The sequence below is a fragment of the Ochotona princeps genome, chromosome 23 (genome assembly GCF_030435755.1).
Source record: "Ochotona princeps isolate mOchPri1 chromosome 23, mOchPri1.hap1, whole genome shotgun sequence".
Taxonomy (NCBI): Eukaryota; Metazoa; Chordata; class Mammalia; order Lagomorpha; family Ochotonidae; genus Ochotona; species Ochotona princeps.
In genome coordinates, this window is record NC_080854.1 from 20553461 (window position 1) to 20570762 (window position 17302).

The window sequence follows — 17302 nt, forward strand, 5'->3', positions numbered from 1 at the left end:
TCCCAGCTTTCACCTTCGCGGAGGCCCGAGAGCCGCGCCCCGGCCTGCAGCACACGGCGTCTTGCTCTGCTCCTACCGAGTCTCCGGTGCTGTCATCTTCTCTTGCAGCTTCCCACCTGCTATCCTTCCACCCATCATCTTGTCACATCTCTCCTCTCAGCCCCCTCTGCCTCCCACCCAGGGGAAAGTGGTCGAAATCCTCTTCAGTTCCCACACACACTCCCAGCCCCCAGCCCTGGGTCATTGCACTTTTCTCTGGATTACATTTGCATGGAATAACTCATCTGCAAGATAGCTTTCCTGGCTTTGACTCAGCTGAATATTTTGCTAAAATCACAATGATTTCTTTGTCTGGAGGCAATCCCTTCATACTGTGCTGCAAAAGCAGGTCTATCGTAGCCTGGGAAGCCCTCGCCCCAGCACTCTCCTAAGCAGGTGTTGAGGTAAGGGTACCCAGGAGATGGCAAGACCAAGATTGCACTCACCAGGTGATGTGGGTGGACGAGGAAGAGTTTTATTCCTGTTGTCACTAAGATCATTACCATTCCTTTGGTAGAAAGAATCCTGGCCATCCAAGTTACCCAAAAGTGGAAGGCAGAACGCTGGGCATGAGCCAAACTTCTCTTAGCCAGTTACTCATCTTTTAGAATTCTTAAAGTGCGTGGCAGGATTTTGCACACAGCTCACCAGCAACTGCGGAATAAATGCTGTACAAAAAGGGCTGAGTCATGACTGGGGCTAGTGACAGGCTCACGCTCTGCTCCTCACCAGGGCCACGTTCATCTCACCTTGTCCCCAGCAAGTCCCGTCATGAGGCGTCCGCCACGGGAGCAGCTGTCTCCAGGGTCACGTGTGCGGATTCTCAGGAAGCAGTTCCATCGCCTCAGCTCATGCCTAGTTGCTCCGACCACACGGAGGGCGTGTCCACCTCCAGCCTTGAGGACACTCTTCATCTCAAATGACCTCTGCAAAATCAGACTCTTGCACCATTGAATGAACGAGCAGTTAAGTTCTAGCCTTCTTTATCCCTTTTATTCAAGTGCACACAGATACCACACCCCTTTCTTAATACAAAAATGACAGTGACCCACCACAGTAACACATGTTCCTTTGAATCTGCTTATTCTGGAAAGCTTCATTTCCACCCCCTGGAGTCATCAACGCTTGCTGGAGGAGGAAGGGTTGGCCCCTGTGTTGCCCGCTCACATCACCTGTCCCACCCCACTGACACCACGTGTGGTCTAAATGAGTCTCCCTTGGGAGAAAGTCTTTTTAGGAAAGTATGCAAGAATTCAGAATGGTCCACCCAAACTTCCAAAAGCATGGTAGTCTGCAGCTATAAAAATATTCACATATAAAAGTACAGCTACAAAATCATGAGACCCATTTTCCTACAACTGCATTATAAAAAAGTAGGGATTTTGCATTAGCGGTAAACAGGGACAGTGGGCCACACTGGGATCATGACTTTATGCTTAGTCTCCCCCAACCTTTATTTTCATGGAATAGCCACAGTGCATTGAAGTAACCAGTGAGCAAGGAAAGGGGCTGAAAGGAACAATTCCTGAACCAATGTGGGAATTATGAAGTTCAAAGTCACACAGTCATCCTGTTGTAAGAATGTCATTCGTCAGGGAAAGAGAGAAGTATTTCAGTACTGCCCCATGGGTCTCAGTCCCTCTCCCTGCACTATGAATCACAACACAGTCACTGAGCTACACTAGACAGGCTCTGGAATTTGTACTGATGTATTTGCACGTTCAATGGGCAAAGTCGGATGCTTCCTACACAGAGTGTTCCATTGAGTTGGGCCCTCGGGGTGTCAGCAGGAAAGGTCCCCCTGGGACTCCTGTCCTGGTTCTCAGTTTCTCATCAGGGTGTCCTTTCTTAGGGTCCCTGGGATCATCAGATTAGAGGTTCTGGCCCTTGAGCAAGGCCAGCTGATGTTACTTGGCTCCGCAAGTGTTGATGTTTTTCCCATCCACAGCGTCTTCCACGAGGGAAATGTGGTAATCAGTGGAGAGAGTCAAATGAGAGATGCAGCCCACGAGGCCTTTCATGTACTGCCTGTTGGTGTGCAGAGCAACTTCTTTGATTCCACCTGCCAGGAAGCAAGAGGGAGGTGAGGTGAGCCAAAAGTCAAGGGTCAGCAGCCAGGTTTCTCTTTGAGGCCCTTGAATGTCCACAGTCCAAGGGCTGTGGGTCCCTAAACCTGCTCACTACCTCACATCTCTGAAGTATCCTTGAAGACATAGGTTGGCTTGGATTGGTTTGGCACAAAACCAAAAGCTTTCAATACATGTGTTTTCGTGTGATTTCTAGCTCAAATGACCACATACAGTATCTAGTAAATTCTGTAACACTATATAATGAAAACAAAATGTAGTCTGTCATTAGAGGTGATGTCATCTTAAACCACAAGAAATACACTGACATGGAACGCTTCCATAGCTCACTGTTGGAAAATCTCGGCTGGCTAACGCCATCTCATCATGTTTATGTTCTGCACTGGTACATTACAAGCCACTTACAGAAATACTACACAGTCTATTCTGAGAGAGGCCAGAAAGGCAGCTCCTCCTTCCTCTGGGAGAATTCACAGAGCTATTTGTAGTAGGTTCCTGTTCTATAAACAAGAAAAGCATGGTTTTCCTGGTGAATTGGTCCAAAGCACTTGAGCAAATGCCTTTCTGCCCTTCAGCGATGAGTCAGAAGTTCAGAAAATGCAAGAGTTGAGCATCTGGACAGCTTCCTGATTTCCAGGTATTTGACCGGCCCAGTGAAGCGCACACCCCAGTGAGACAACTGGATGACTAACAGGGAAAAGTACTGGCCTAATTTAGATGTGGCCAAAGGTCACTCACCCACATATAGAGCTCCATTGATGTTGAGCTGTCTCATCATGCCTGGTGATTTCCCTGTTCTGGCTCCATAGTCATCCACGGTTATCTTTCCTGATTGTCCGTCCCTGTAAGCACACACATATACACACATCAAACAGATATACCACCACACAAAACTTTGGGGGGGGGGAGTTTTAATTTTATATTCTCCTTTGGAATGCTAGGTGTCACACTGCCTTTTTTGGCACTTCTCCCACTGTGCACGTGTTTTAATAAACATGTATAAAACCACTGTGTGCCAGGTACTGCACTACATGGGACCAATGAATCAAAAACAAAACAAAGTCCTGGGCTTCGGGAGGAAGGTGACAATTCAAATTGTGAATGACAACATGGCTCACCGCTCGGCAACAATGCCAGGGTGCTGTGGAATTACATGGACAGGGCCTAATGCCATCCAGTGAAAAGCAACACGTATGGGGGTTAGACTAAGGTCAGACAACAATGAGCTGAGAGAACAGCGTGCTGGACGATGATGCCACAGGCAGATGGTGAAGGTACTGGCAAGGACCTGGGAACTGAACCTGCAGGTGAGGGGGAGCCAGGGATGGAGCCGTAAATGAAAGCAGGGACAGGAGCAGTGGCAGCATGGGGAGGCCTGGTGAGCTGGGCCAGCTGGGCGGGACACAGAGGAGCCAAAAAAGCCATTTTTGTGCATGAAGGTCACAAGGAAATTGGTTTACAAGTCCCTAAAGGACAGAATGCAGTAGTGACTTTGAGGTCTTGAGGGGGGAGCTGTTCATCTGCGGAAAGGGCTTTGCAAGGTTTGTGGATTTTTATTAATTAATTTATTTTTATTGGAAAGGCAGAATAGACTTATAGAGAGAAGGAGAGACAGAGAAAGATCTTCCATACACTGGCCCACTTCCCAGACGGCCACAACAGCCAGAGCTGAGCTGATTTGAAGCCAGGGCCCAGGCACCTCTTCTGGGTCTCCCACATGGGTGCAGGGTCCTAAGGCTTTGGGCTGTCCTCTGCTACTTCTCCAGCACACAAGCAGGGAGCTGGATGGGAAATAGGGCTGCCAGGCCATGAACTGGTGCCACTGTAGGATTCTGACGCTTGAAGGGTGAGGATTAGCCAGTTGAGTGACTCCACTAGGCCCTTTGCAGTTTTTAAAAACTGTTATCTAAACATCTCCAGTCCCATAAGCTTTCTTCAGAAAAACACATCTTTTTTTGCAGCCCTGGGGGTGGGAGTGTGTGTCTGCCAACCCTGACTCACCTCTTACTAGAAACCCTTCCAGTCTGAGCCTTGGTTTGTTTTCTCTTGTTCTCATCTCACCCTTGGGATCACACACTGCCAGTTCTCTTTGGAAATGCTTGTATAAAATGTCCTATCTGGGAGCCAGCATGCTAGCTCAATTGGCTCGTCCTCCACCTCCAAGTGTCAGCAACTCACATGGGTGCCAGTTCATGTCCCAACTGTTTTACTTCCCATCCAGCTCCCTGTTTATGATTTGAAAAGGCAGTAAAGGATGGGCTAGGTCCCCGGGACCCTGCTTCTGCGTGGGAGACCCAGAAGAGGCTCCTGGTTCCTGGCTTTGGATTGGCTCAGTTCCATCCAACATCTGAAGCTTCCCTGGGGGTGTATTTCACCGCCTTACCCCTCCCCAACAGCTGACATTCCGTTTGCGTGTGGGCTGTGTCACGGGGTCGCACAGAGACGGCTTTGGTCCAGGCTCTGCCCACAAATGATTGTATAGCTTTCAGAAAGTCATTTAGCATCACATTCCTTAGATGTCTAGGAAGTGCGTGGTTTCTCTGTAGCATGTATCTTGCTATATGTAATTGAACCACAACAATGGTAAAGACTTCAAAATCCCTCCACAATGTCTGCGCATTCTACCAACCAGCTCTATGCAAGGAAACCAAGGGCACTGTATTTCTTGATGTCACCAAAGTGAGGATTGCAGGGATCAAGTGTGGTTGGAGCTAAGAATGCAAGTGTTTGCTATCTGGATATTTCTGTGCACACGCTTTTAAGGGAGGGTAAGGGAAATGAGGAACTCAGCAGCCACATAGTTTAAAGCAACTGGGAGTTAGGTTGGTGTTTGCACATTCTGACTTATATTCTAGAGCATGTCTGAGAGCAGGTCCATAACATTCATTTCAACTTGCTAGCATGGGGACTTCATGAAAATCACAGCATACCTGTCTCACGGGATTTCTAGGCCCCCAGCGAGCAAACAGGCACACATCTGCCTCTGCTCTCTCACTTCCTTTAGGATGCAGGGGCAGGGTATCCAACCATAGCCTGTGTGAGCAAGGAAGGAAGTTGACAACACGAAGCCCCCAACTTCCCAGGGCCTGCTCATGACCTTACCCATGGACTCCTCCAGAAAGGGTTATGGTAAATCCTCGGGGAACCCCGAACAGACGTTCTGTTCGGCTGATCTTCCCTAGGACCTGCACGTAGCCTGCAGTAATGACATTTCCATGACTTGCTTTGCTACTTGCTTTTTGGAAGCAAACTACTATGAATATTGATCTTAAGAGCGAAACTATGAAGAAGATCAAAGGAATAAGTCACTCAAAGTCCAGCAGAAGCCAGGGTTACCTCTGTGAGGGGGCTAAGGTGTAACAGGGGATGGCTGAATAACATGTACCATTAAAGATGAACAAGACAGACACGCCAGGGGGATGGGGAGAATGCAACTGCCTATACAGCCAGCTTTGGAGCTTTATTGAAAGTCCATTGCCTGAGCTGTCTTCTCATTAGATTGAGACTCTTCCTCTACCACAGCCAGCAAGCAGACTGTTTTTCTCCAGAAGCTCACTGCTTGGTGAGGATGTGGGGATGCAGTCTCCGCCTGCCAGTGTCAGTGCAAAGAGGGTGCAGGCGAAAGTTGGCAGCCAATGCTTCACATGCCCTGGTTCAGGGGTACTAAGGTACCAGGCGAAAGAGGGATGCAGGAGGGTGGGACTAAAAGAGCACTGGGAACCACATCCCACCACTGCTTGGCTCCAGCGCCCTCCCCATGCTCCGTGCTCACCTGACAGCCTTGACTCGGTGCCACCGGCCGTCGTGGAAGGAGCCATTTACCATGATGGATGCCACGCCACTGCCCAGGTTGTAGCTAGAGACATTGGAGCAAAATAATACAGAGAACAGAATGAAACACCTAGGCGTGGACACACATCCAAGCTCATTGCAGCAATTTTTTGGAATTCAGAAGGCATGACATAAGAGGAGTTTGATTTCCAGGTTAGCTCATAGTTAAAATGTTTTTAAAATGTTTAATTGTGGCAAAATATACATAACATTTACCTCCTTAACTATTTTTTAGGTGCAAAGTTCAGTGTTGTACAAGTGATTTCTTTTTCATCTTGCAAAGAATTCTTTTCATCTTGCAAAATGAAAGCTCTACACATAAGAAATAACAACTAGTTCTGTCTTCCACCCTCTGGCCCCAATAACCACTCTTTCCTGCTATGTTTCCGTGGACTGTGAGATTGTAGACCCCTCAAAGAAGCGGAATCACACATAACTTACCTTTTTGTGCTCGGCCTATTTCACTTGGCAGTGTCATGAAGGCCCATGGACAGAAGCCTTAGCACAGCACCAGCCACAAGAAGGGCTTTCTCATTTGTAACATACTGTGCTTGGTTGCAGAGCATTCCCCACCCCCGATAACACACACCAAAGTCATGCCCACCCTGAACCGCAGAACATGAATTTATTTGGAAATGGGGTTTTGCAGATGCAATTAAGATGAAATCATACTGGACACCCATAATCCAATAGGAATGATATCCTTGCAAAAAGACAAGATTTGGACAGAGGCGGAACTCCTAGGGGGAGAATGCTCGGTGGAGATGGAGGCAGAGACCACAGACACACGTCCACAAGCCAAGGAGGACCAGGACGGCCAGCGATGGGCAGAACCTAGCAGACTCACAGGGTAGACTCTCTAGAAGCCTGCAGCCTTGGCAACACACAGCGTGTGGATTTCTAGCTTCCGGAACTATCAGAGTGAAGTGTTATCATTTTAACCATCCACGTTGTGGTCATTTGTTTACATGATAGAGTAGGCTGAGCCCCGAAGAGATGAAGGGAAATTGCCCAAAATCATGATGCTAACATGTCAAGCTTGAACTTGAGGTGTTAGCTGTCCAATGCCCCACTTCACTCCGACGGCAGGTCTGTCCCCTTGCTTCCTTTCTTGTGTTTCAGTTCCCAGATACACCGATACTCTGAGGGTATCAGAAGACGTGGGCATGTTGTTTACCACAGAAATATCCCTCTTAATCCAATGCTCATTCGATTATGTTAATTCAATTCACTTCAACAAATATTTAGGGAGTGACTGCTTGAGTTCAGGCATTGAGCCAACTGCTGAGATTTTTTTCTTAGATAATAAAATAAAGCCCATGTAATCAGGCCCGAGATGGGCACTGTGTTCCACTCACGCCAATTCTCTCTTTGGTGCCCGAAAGGAGGTGCCCTTACGTCACTGCCCAGGAAGTAACAATGTGGAGAGGCAGCCTGGATCAGCTACTGAGCACGCATTCTAAGAAAAGAGCAAGGAGAGAAAGTGCCTGGCTTTCCCCAGAGAAAACACTCCAGGCCATCGCCTTGATCATGAAGGCTCAAAGATGCAGTCCTCTGACATTTACCCGAGAGCACAACTTGGGATGACTGGACAAGCCATGGGACCAAGCTGCCACCACGCCCCTGAACAAGCCACTGTTTTCTAGTGAATTTTCCCACATCAAGTGTCTCCTTGTAGAAAGCAGCCTGGAGGTGGAATTTGCAGATTTCATTATGTGGTGGCCAAATGCCTAAAGGAATGAATGACCATGAAACAAGGCGAGCAGCTGGTTGGCAGAAAGACCAGCAAATGATTCGCCATGGCTTTTCTGAGAGGCAGCACAGGCTGATGGAGGAATGACACTCGGGTTTGAAGGACGTGCCAACTTCCCAGCTCTGTGACCTTGGGCATTTTGCCTCATGTCTCTGAGCCTAAATTTCCTCATTTATTCAATGCAGGTCCCAATCCCTGAAGCATGGCAGGGATGGAGACATGGCACTGTACAAAGCAGAGCATGTGGATGGAGCCAAGTGGATAGCCGGTGATGTGGGTCTGAGAGCAGGGAGGCTGGATCTGAATGTGCTTGCAGCACTTTGCAAGGGAACCACAGGGCCCTGGCGTGGGCTGTCTTTGCTTCCCAGCCTGAGAACTCTCCTGCAGCTGCCTGGGGCTCAGAGCAGGCACAGTGACCCCTGCGGACAGCAATCAGCCCTGCAGCACAGGAGGGAGCTCAGCTCGCTTCTCTTGGCTCAGCTTTCCAAACTCCCACTCTGACGTCACACCCACCCATCATCTCCTGCTTCCCCAGGCAGGCCACCAGGCTACCTCATCCCAGCGTAGCTCCCCGTCCTATCACAGTAAGTGACCCAGAGGAGTGGTTTCTCTCACTAGAAGAGGTGAAGGGAGCACATGGATCTTGTTCCAACACTTACTTGCTAAACATTAAACTACACATTGAACACGTCCGCGCTACACATAGTTATGCCCCAAGCTGTGATGCACACACAGATGAGTACACATCTGATATCACCAAAGCCTGTGGACCTGGTCACCTTCTTGCCATCATGTACTGACCATGTGAGTCACATCTCCTTTAAATGCCAGCACTTGGCACTTGGCTATTGTCAGATCTCATTCCTGTCTCTGCAACATGAAGATGTTGTGAAGTTAAAATTCGTGGGGAAAACTGTCAGATAAACCCACTGGTTGGTTTTATGTCAAATGTATAATCATGAAACAGCAAATCATACTCATTTGAGTGAGGCAGTAGAACCCAGAGTATAAATTCATTTGTTATCTTCAAAATTTTTTTTTTTTTTTTGGAAAGTCAGATATACAGAGAGGAGGAGAGACAGAGAGGAAGATCTTCCGTCCGATGGTTCACTCCCCAAGCAGTCACAATGACCACAGCTGAGTCAATCCGAAACTAGGAGCCCCTTCTGGGTCTCCCGCATGAGTGCAGAGTCCCAAGGCTTTGGGTCTCCTCAACTGCTTTCCCAGGCCACAAGCAGGGAGCTGGATGGGAAGTGGAGCAGCTGGGATTAGAACCGCTGCCCATATGAGATCCCGGCGTATTGTAGGGCGAGGACTTTAGTCACTAGGCTACTGTGTCAGGCCCTTTAATTTTTAAAAAAGAGTTCAATTGCTCTACCTTATCCCTTTGCTGGAGGGCTTGGAGCTCTAAAGTAGAAAAAGGATGAACATCTAGGTGAAGGCAGAGACTTGAGAGAGCATTTTGTTATCTTGGGATTTTGTGTTTGCTTTAGAGCCATGCAAGTATGAACACCTCCAGGCTGATGTGTTGCCTACACAGAATGACATGCTCTCTGGGCTCCAGTGATGAGAATTCCTGGAGGATGCAGACCACGACTTCTTAAAAACAGCAGGCCCCAGGCAGCAGGTGTTCAGCCTAGCGCTTCAGATGCCTTCATCCCACTAACGGAGTATAGGTTCAACTCCCAGCTCTGGCCTCTGGTTCCAACTTCCCACTAGTTCACATCCAGAGAGAAGCAGTGATAGACCAAATAGTTCGTGCCAGCTGCCTGAGCGATATGGAGCAGTCAGTTCCTAGCTTTATCCTGACCACAGCAGGCATTTGGGGATTAAACTGCTGAACTAAATGGGAACTCACTCACTGACCCTCTGCTTCCCACACAGTTAGCAAATAATTATTTAAAAAGCCAAAGTGGGGCCCGGCGGCGTGGCCTAGCGGCTAAAGTCCTCGCCTTGAAAGCCCCGGGATCCCATATGGGCGCCGGTTCTAATCCCGGCAGCTCTACTTCCCATCCAGCTCCCTGCTTGTGGCCTGGGAAAGCAGTTGAGGACGGCCCAATGCATTGGGACCCTGCACCCACGTGGGAGACCCGGAAGAGGTTCCAGGTTCCCGGCTTCGGATCGGCGCGCATCGGCCCGTTGCGGCTCACTTGGGGAGTGAAACATCGGACGGAAGATCTTCCTCTCTGTCTCTCCTCCTCTGTCTCTCCTCCTCTGTGTATATCTGGCTGTAATAAAAATGAATAAAATCTTTAAAAAAAAAAAAAAAGCCAAAGTGTATGAAGCAGCTCTACTGTGCTGACTTCCTCACATGTTCCCTTTCCCAGTTAGGGGATTTGGGAGCCCAGAAAACACACCATTCCAGGATGCTAATTCCAGAATCATCCCTAGCAACTGGCTCTGTCATGAACTCACCCTTTCGAGAACTAGTTCTGACTCCTCACAGATGACCCTGAACTTCTACAGGTGAAGAAACAAATAATCAGAGAAGTTAGGTCACTTGCACGGGATCACACAGCCATGAAAATCTGGCATGTGTGACTCCAAACCCCCTTGGTACCTTGTTTTCTCAGGACACAGTTCCCGGATCTGGATCTAGCTGAAACACTTGTGTCCCATCATATCCCGGTGACCAACTAGTCCTGTCCCCATCAGAATCTCGGGGGGTGGAGCTGGATTTGAAACAAGCCTTTGTGACACTTTGCACACACTTGTCCTACACCTCCCTTCGGCTCCCGGTCCTCCCACCCCATAAACAGCACTTTCACAGGTCTGTGCTGGGCGCGGGGATGGGGCAGAATCATTGCCCAGATGGAGGGGAATCTGGCGGAGCAGCAAGCACGTGGCTTCCATCCCCAGGCCTAGATGCAGACGTCTGCACGCAACCCCGAGTCCGGCAGTGCATCTCACACACAGCACAACCAGAAAACGCCAGGATCACGGGGGAAATGTAGGGCCAGGAGATGCAGCCAGAAGTCTGAGATGCAGCCAGACTGAACAGACTGAACAGGGCCTACTGGAAGGGCACTGAAGGGCACGGGAGAGGGCAAGGAGCCCTCTTCTCAGGGCAGGGGAAGGATCAGACCCGACCCAGGTTTCCTGTTGGTCTGGAATTAGTTGGATGGCAAATAGGCTTTTGCTGGCAGTTTTTGGGGGAAGCTAGGCTATCCCACCCCAAGGCCGAGTGACTGTTTCAGTTCCCTTTTCTGGGCACAGTCAAGTACTTGAGGCTTTGGCGAGGTTAACCACAGGAAAACCACAAGAAAAAGGCTTTGAGGCAGCCTGGCTGAATCGGAGTGTGGGGAGCTCCAGGTCTGACCTCTGGGTGGGCTCCCCAGAGGAAGGGAGCAGAGAGGGTGAGACATGGCCATGCACCTGCCAGGCTCTAGCCTGAAAGACACACCTATGTGCCTAAAGTCCCTGCCAATCATGGGATTATACCATTCAGTATGCACTGCTATTTAGGGGCAAATATGATGTTGGACATCAATGCCTTTTCCTCACATGGAATAGATTTATGCTGCCCTACTCCTGGTTGTCAGTCATTCCAGCTACTGCCTGATGAGTTCCCTGTCCCTCAGCTCTCCCCGCCTTGTCTGTTCCAACCCTCATTACTTTAATATACTTAAGTGAATACTTGGGCTAGCACCCCACAGGGGGTGGTTAAAGAGGTAACAGCTTGCACAGGAATTTGGCACAGTGATTAAGGTCTCTTGGGACCCCACATCAGAGCACCTGGATTCAAGTTTTAAGACTTGTTGTCCAGTCTAGCTTCCTGCTAATGCAACCTTGGGAGGTAGCAGGTGATGGCTCAAAAGGTTGCCTTCTGCCACCTCTGTTGGAGAGCCAGGCTGATTTTGGGGTCCTGTCTTTGGCCTGGCCCAACTCTGGCTGTTTTGGGCCAGGAATTGAACCATTGGATGGGAAAGTGAAACATTAGATGGGAGATTTCTCTCTCTCTGCTTTTCAGATAAGTAAGTTTGAAAAATCATAAAAGAAATAAAACCCAAGAAATGCCTTTCCATGTGTCAGAGCTGGAGCACGGGTGGCTGACATCTTAACAAGGGACAGAATCTGCTGAAGAGACTGTCACAGGGCCGTGCAGTGCAGCCAGTTAAGTTGCCACCGGTGGTACCAGCATCCTGTATTGGAACAGGACTTCAAGTTTCGGCTGCTCTGTTTCCAATCTAGCATGCTGCTAATGCTCCCAGCAAGGCAGTGGCAGATGACTCAAGTGCTTAAACACCTGCCACCCACAGGGGAGAACCAGACGGAGCCACTGGGTCATGACTTCTGCTCACTCCAGCCTGCGCCAATACAGCTCTTTGGAATCTCAGCTGTCACTCACTCTGATGGGGAGCAGTTGTCCAGATAATTCTTCATAACCAGGCATCTAAAACATCGAGAGCAAACTGAACTAACTCAAAAGAAGTTAAAACCAGTTTTGTTGGTGGGAGGCTACGCTTGGCTTCCCCACAGCAGAAGCCTGGAAAACATTCTCTTTCCACAGCTGTACAGCAACAAGAGCTCAAATTCAAATGCAAATCTAGGGCCACAGTTCAGACCTTCAGATGTCCCAGGGCGGGGCGCCTAAACTGAGGACTCTTTGGGAACAAAGCAAGATCCAAGTCCTCTTCTATTTCTTCCTGACTGGAGAGGGGTGCATACAGAAGGAACATACTAAAATAGGGTCCTGGATTTGTTCTGAAAGGACCAAAGATTGTAAATGTTTTAGGTTTTTCCATAGGAATCCTACTGAAATTTACACAGATGTGTCATTGCAACCAGGTCATAGGCCTACATATGATAGGGGTATGGTAGTATTCCAAAAAAACTTTATTTATAATACTGAGGGCTGAGCCAGATTTGGCCTACCCACTATCATTTGCAGCCTCTTGCTTTTCATTAGGAGGTGGCAACTGGCAAGGGCAGGGGCCTTGGATAAACCCAGAGCTTCAGGCTCCAGCATCCTGCGCCTCTGGCCCACATGTGGAGCACTCTAGCGTGCTCCACTCCATCTGAGAAACACAACGAGAAACAACTGAAAGCAGCAGGCAGGGGGGTTACCTGAACACCAGCGCTCCATCCCGAAGGCCCAGAGAGATGAAGTCACTGTTGGGCCTGATGGGACTGTCTCCCCTCCACATCAACAGGCCATCCTTGGCAGTTGTCTTAAACCTCATGAATGCATTGGATCTTGATCCCGATACCCTGTAAGAAACATAAACAAGTGTGCCCAATCCACCACCAACATCTACTTCTGAGCAATCCCCGGGGTTTGTTTTAAAGGCAATGGGAAACTGCTCCTCACCGTCCAGCAGAAAGCAAGCTTCCCAATGAACACGGTGTTCAAGGAGCAGCTTTGATCATGGCTGTGAAAGGCCATACCTGGGGGCATGGCTTGGACTTGGCGACTGGAAAGCTGGTGGGTCTCACACATGAGAGATGGATTGATGGGATCATGGCTGGGAGGGGTATAGAGCCAGAGAGTCAAGAAGTTGTGAGGAAAAGAGAGGTGTCTGTCACCAGAGCAGAAGTGAGGACAGGGGTGTGGGTGCTGTTATCCCCTCTGGGGAACAGACTAGTTTGAAAATTCTTCCTCACTGTAGCAATTCTGTTTTCATCTGATCTAGGCAAGAGGAGCAGGCCTGAGGTTCTCAAACCAGAGGTGAACGAGCAGTAAACACAACTGAGTATTGCTACTAATATGGTTTAACTGGAGAGGTTTCTTCTTCCATGTTCCCTTACTCTGTTTGTTCCCATTGCCTGTCTGTTCCACACTCCCAGTGTGGAGCTGGCTGCTGTTGAGTGGATTTCATGGGGGAAAGTTGAAGGGGATTTTGTCTTGGATTGCTAGAACCCAGTTTAGGCAGGAAGACCAAGTTTGCCTGCTGCTTGTGGAGCCTCAGAACAGTGAAGCAGAGGCAAGGTCCACCAGCCACGCAGCCCTGGCTAGTCCCCAAGGGATCTGCTCTTCCCATTCTTGCGCCCCGATTCTTCCTTCTCCCACATGCCCTGGGTCTACCGACTGATGCAGCCAAACGAGACACTTTCATTTCTCTTGGCAGTGATTGATCTAGGGGTGGGCATCGAACCTACTGCCATTGAGGGAAATTCACTAGGAGTGTCCTGCTAACAGGGTCTTCACTTCTAAAAAGAATAAATTGAGCAAAGGATAAATGTATAAATAGAAAGGAAGTCTTTTGAAATTTCACTGGGCATGCTCTCTTTTGCAAGCATCTGATGGACAGCCTGGGGCGTGGCCTTTGGAGAACAGGAAGAGGATAATGTGGTAGAAATAGGCATGAGACCCAGGCCTGGATGATGCATTTGGCATTCTACATACCTTAGACAATCCAGGTTCCATTCTATGTCTGAACTTCCTCTTACAGGAAGTTCAAAAACACCCTTCATGTTAAAGATGTTTTTAATTTTCTGCTGTTCGCTATCAAGTGTCCAGTAAAAGATCCTGAATTTGACTTACATGCATTGGTACCTTGGTGCACATGCACACATACACTCCATCAGAGCAGCTGTGGCTTGGGATACATCACCTTGTACTGGCACCTGCCCCATCATCTCTTTCTAATCGCTCAGTGATTCTCCCTAAGCGGCAAGGGCTGAAGACCAACGGCCCCTTTCACATGATCCCTGATTGTGGGAACTGAATGACATTCTCTCTTTGGAGAGAGAAAGGATTGAAGGAAGAGGATCTGTTTGGCTGGGAATGCATTTCCCCTAAGTCTCCATGTGAAGACAACATGGGGAAACACCACGTGGGACTCCAGCAATGAAGCATTGGCCCATATGGTATACTTTCAGAGTCACCATGGACATCCAGTGTCCCGGGAAATTTTCTTTCAACCATTGCAGTTTTTTCAGAGCCACAAGCTCTGTCTTGAGAACTGCCTTTAGCTCAAGGGTTTGCTTGAACTGTTAAGATGTAGTCAACCTGAAGAGGAAAGAACATTCCCTAGCATGACTGTGCTGGGGACATGGCACATTACAAATTCCAAAAAATAAGGGAAGGAGAAATAAAGAAAGAAGGGCCTAACTGAAAGTGTCCAAGACAAGCCTGGATTATTGAAAGACTTTGCCAGCCATATCCTTTGTCATATGAACAGGTGAAACCAAGAATTAGGACTCTAGCTCAGCACTGCAGCTTCTGGCTGTGACTTGGACATCTACTTTTGTTATGGTCTTGTGTCTACATGAAGAGAAGCACCTCTGTGAACAGGCCAGGGACTGAGGATATGAGATCCTTGTGGAAGTAGATGGGGGGCAGGCCCCAGAGCCAGCAGCTGATGTGCCTGGAGCTGCTGTTTGGGCAGGGTGCAGCTAGGTCACCAGCTGCTGGTGCCCAGCAGAACTGCAGACAATGGCCACAGAATGGCATCAGGCTAACTGGCCTGCTCACAGAATTAGACTAGTAACCTTGACTTCAGATGCGTTTAATGCTCATTGCTTCTCAAAGCCTCCACACTGGAAACCCCACAGCTGAGTCTTCTCCAAACCCTTCTGACCAGAAAGGATTTGCATCATTTGTAATAGGGTTGTTATGAAGGTTGTTTTTTCTTCCCCCCAAGTTTGGTTTGTTTTTGTTTTGTTGTGTTGTAGTTTCCATGTTTATTTTGTGTGCCTTTTTCCCCCTCCTGAGGCCACAGCTAAAGAGCCTTCTTGGAGAATCATCTTCTGGAATGAAAGATAAGCAAAGGCCCTGAGAAAGACATTGAGAAATGGTCACATAGGGAGACAAGGAAGCTGCTGTGCAAGCACATTACCTCTTGAGGATATCTGGGTTATCATACATCAGGTAACTGCGGCCCATGAACTGCGGGATCTCAATGGCTTCTATGATTGCTGGGACAGAACACAAGAAGGAGGTTACATGGTGTGCAACGCTCTTGACCTCTGCACTCACACATGTGGCAGGAAGACACTGAGAAAGCCAGCCCCTGGCACTGTGACATTTAGCAGCTCATCAGGCCCTTCCTCTTGGCTGCACATGCACTTGGCCAGGTTCAGAGAGGCCTGACCTCACAGCCTGGAGTTGGCTTCTCCCCGTATTCTCCCTGGGGGCTGGCTGTCCCTGTCACTGGCCAGAACACTACCCAGAAAGCCTTGCGATGTGCTGACAACTGTTCACAGGGATTCCTGGAAGCCTAAGAGAAACAGCTCTTGAGGCGCAGCTGGGGATGACCCCAGATGTTCTCCAGGGGAGGTGGAGAAAACAAGTCCTCAGCAAGGTCCATTAGGATGTCTTCATTTGGAGCTATTCTATCCCAGGACAAGCCCAACCTCCAGAGACAGGGGAAGAGCTGTGTATGAGGCTGAACTCTTGGGTTTGTAAATCACTGTTCACTTTGGCATTTCCCAAGGTCTCTGCCACAGTCTCACTAAGTAGAAGAAAGTATGGGGGAAGGATGGGGCTGGTTATTCCCACATCACACCATGAGGAAACAAGGCACAGAAAGTGACACGCAAAGCAACAAACCATGAACCAATCAGACTGCCTTGTCTTCCCTCTGGCTCCTAGTCCCTCTTTGCTTTCCAATACTTCAGAAATGCATTTACTTCCTCTCAATTTCTCATCATACTGTTATTCCGAGGAGTCACCCTATTGAAAGAGCACAGCGGGCCCGGCGGCGTGGCCTAGCGGCTAAAGTCCTTGCCTTGAAAGCCCCGGGATCCCATATGGGCGCCGGTTCTTATCCCGGAAGCTCCACTTCCCATCCAGCTCCCTGCTTGTGGCCTGAGAAAGCAGTGGAGGACGGCCCAATGCATTGGGACCCTGCACCCGTCTGGGAGACCTTGAAGAGGTTCCTGGTTCCCAGCTTCAGATCGGCGCGCACCGGCCCGTTGCGGCTCACTTGGGGAGTGAATCATCGGATGGAAGATCTTCCTCTGTCTCTCCTCCTCTGTGTATATCTGACTTTGTAATAAAAATAAATCTTTAAAAAAAAAAAAAAAAGAAAGAAAGAGCACAGCTTAGGCAGCTGTGTTTGTTGCCACAACCTGGGAATGAGGCTAGGGGATTTCTCTGAGAGATAACACCACCACCTGCTTCCTATTGGGAAGACACAGACACAGAAGTTTAATGGGACTAAGGTAGAATGAATTTCAAACATAAAGAAATGTGCAAAAATCAAAGAGAATAAACCAGCTTATGCACCTCCTCTGTAGTTCTGAGGTGAGCATTTGGTGCAATGGGTAACATGAAACCTGGGCTGATGCATCTCACACTGGAGTGCCTGGATTGGAGTCCTACTCTGATTCTGCTCCCGGTCTCCTGCTACTGGGCACCCTGGGAGACAGCAGGTGGTAGCTCAAGCACTGGGTCCCCTGCCAACTACAGGGGAGACCTAGGTTAGGTTCCAGGCTCCTGTCTTTGGCTTGGCCCAGCCCTGCTGTTAGAGGCATGTGGGGATTGAACCAGTGGATGAAGGATCTGTTTCTATCTCTCTGCCTTCTACATAAAGGTAAGTCATTTTTTTTGAAGTAGTTTTAAGAAAATATATAATCAATGCAAAGAAAAAGACGTTAAACTCAGAACTCTGCATCAAGAGAAAAAAATGTCTAGTTATTTGGTGTC

The 17302-nt window shown here is 48.8% G+C and overlaps 1 protein-coding gene across 1 annotated transcript in view; it reads right to left on the reverse strand.

The window, feature by feature from the left end:
• Positions 1–1756: 1756 nt before the first annotated feature.
• EGFLAM (EGF like, fibronectin type III and laminin G domains) overlaps positions 1757–17302 on the reverse strand; it is a 99021-nt gene continuing 83475 nt past the window's right edge. The window contains exons 16-20 of the mRNA XM_058680050.1: positions 15492–15570; positions 12778–12921; positions 5899–5982; positions 2865–2968; positions 1757–2101 (exon numbers count right to left, since the gene is read on the reverse strand). Of these exons, the coding sequence (XP_058536033.1) occupies positions 1947–2101; positions 2865–2968; positions 5899–5982; positions 12778–12921; positions 15492–15570 (566 nt within the window). The 3' untranslated portion in view covers positions 1757–1946. The remainder of the gene's footprint in view (positions 2102–2864; positions 2969–5898; positions 5983–12777; positions 12922–15491; positions 15571–17302) is intronic.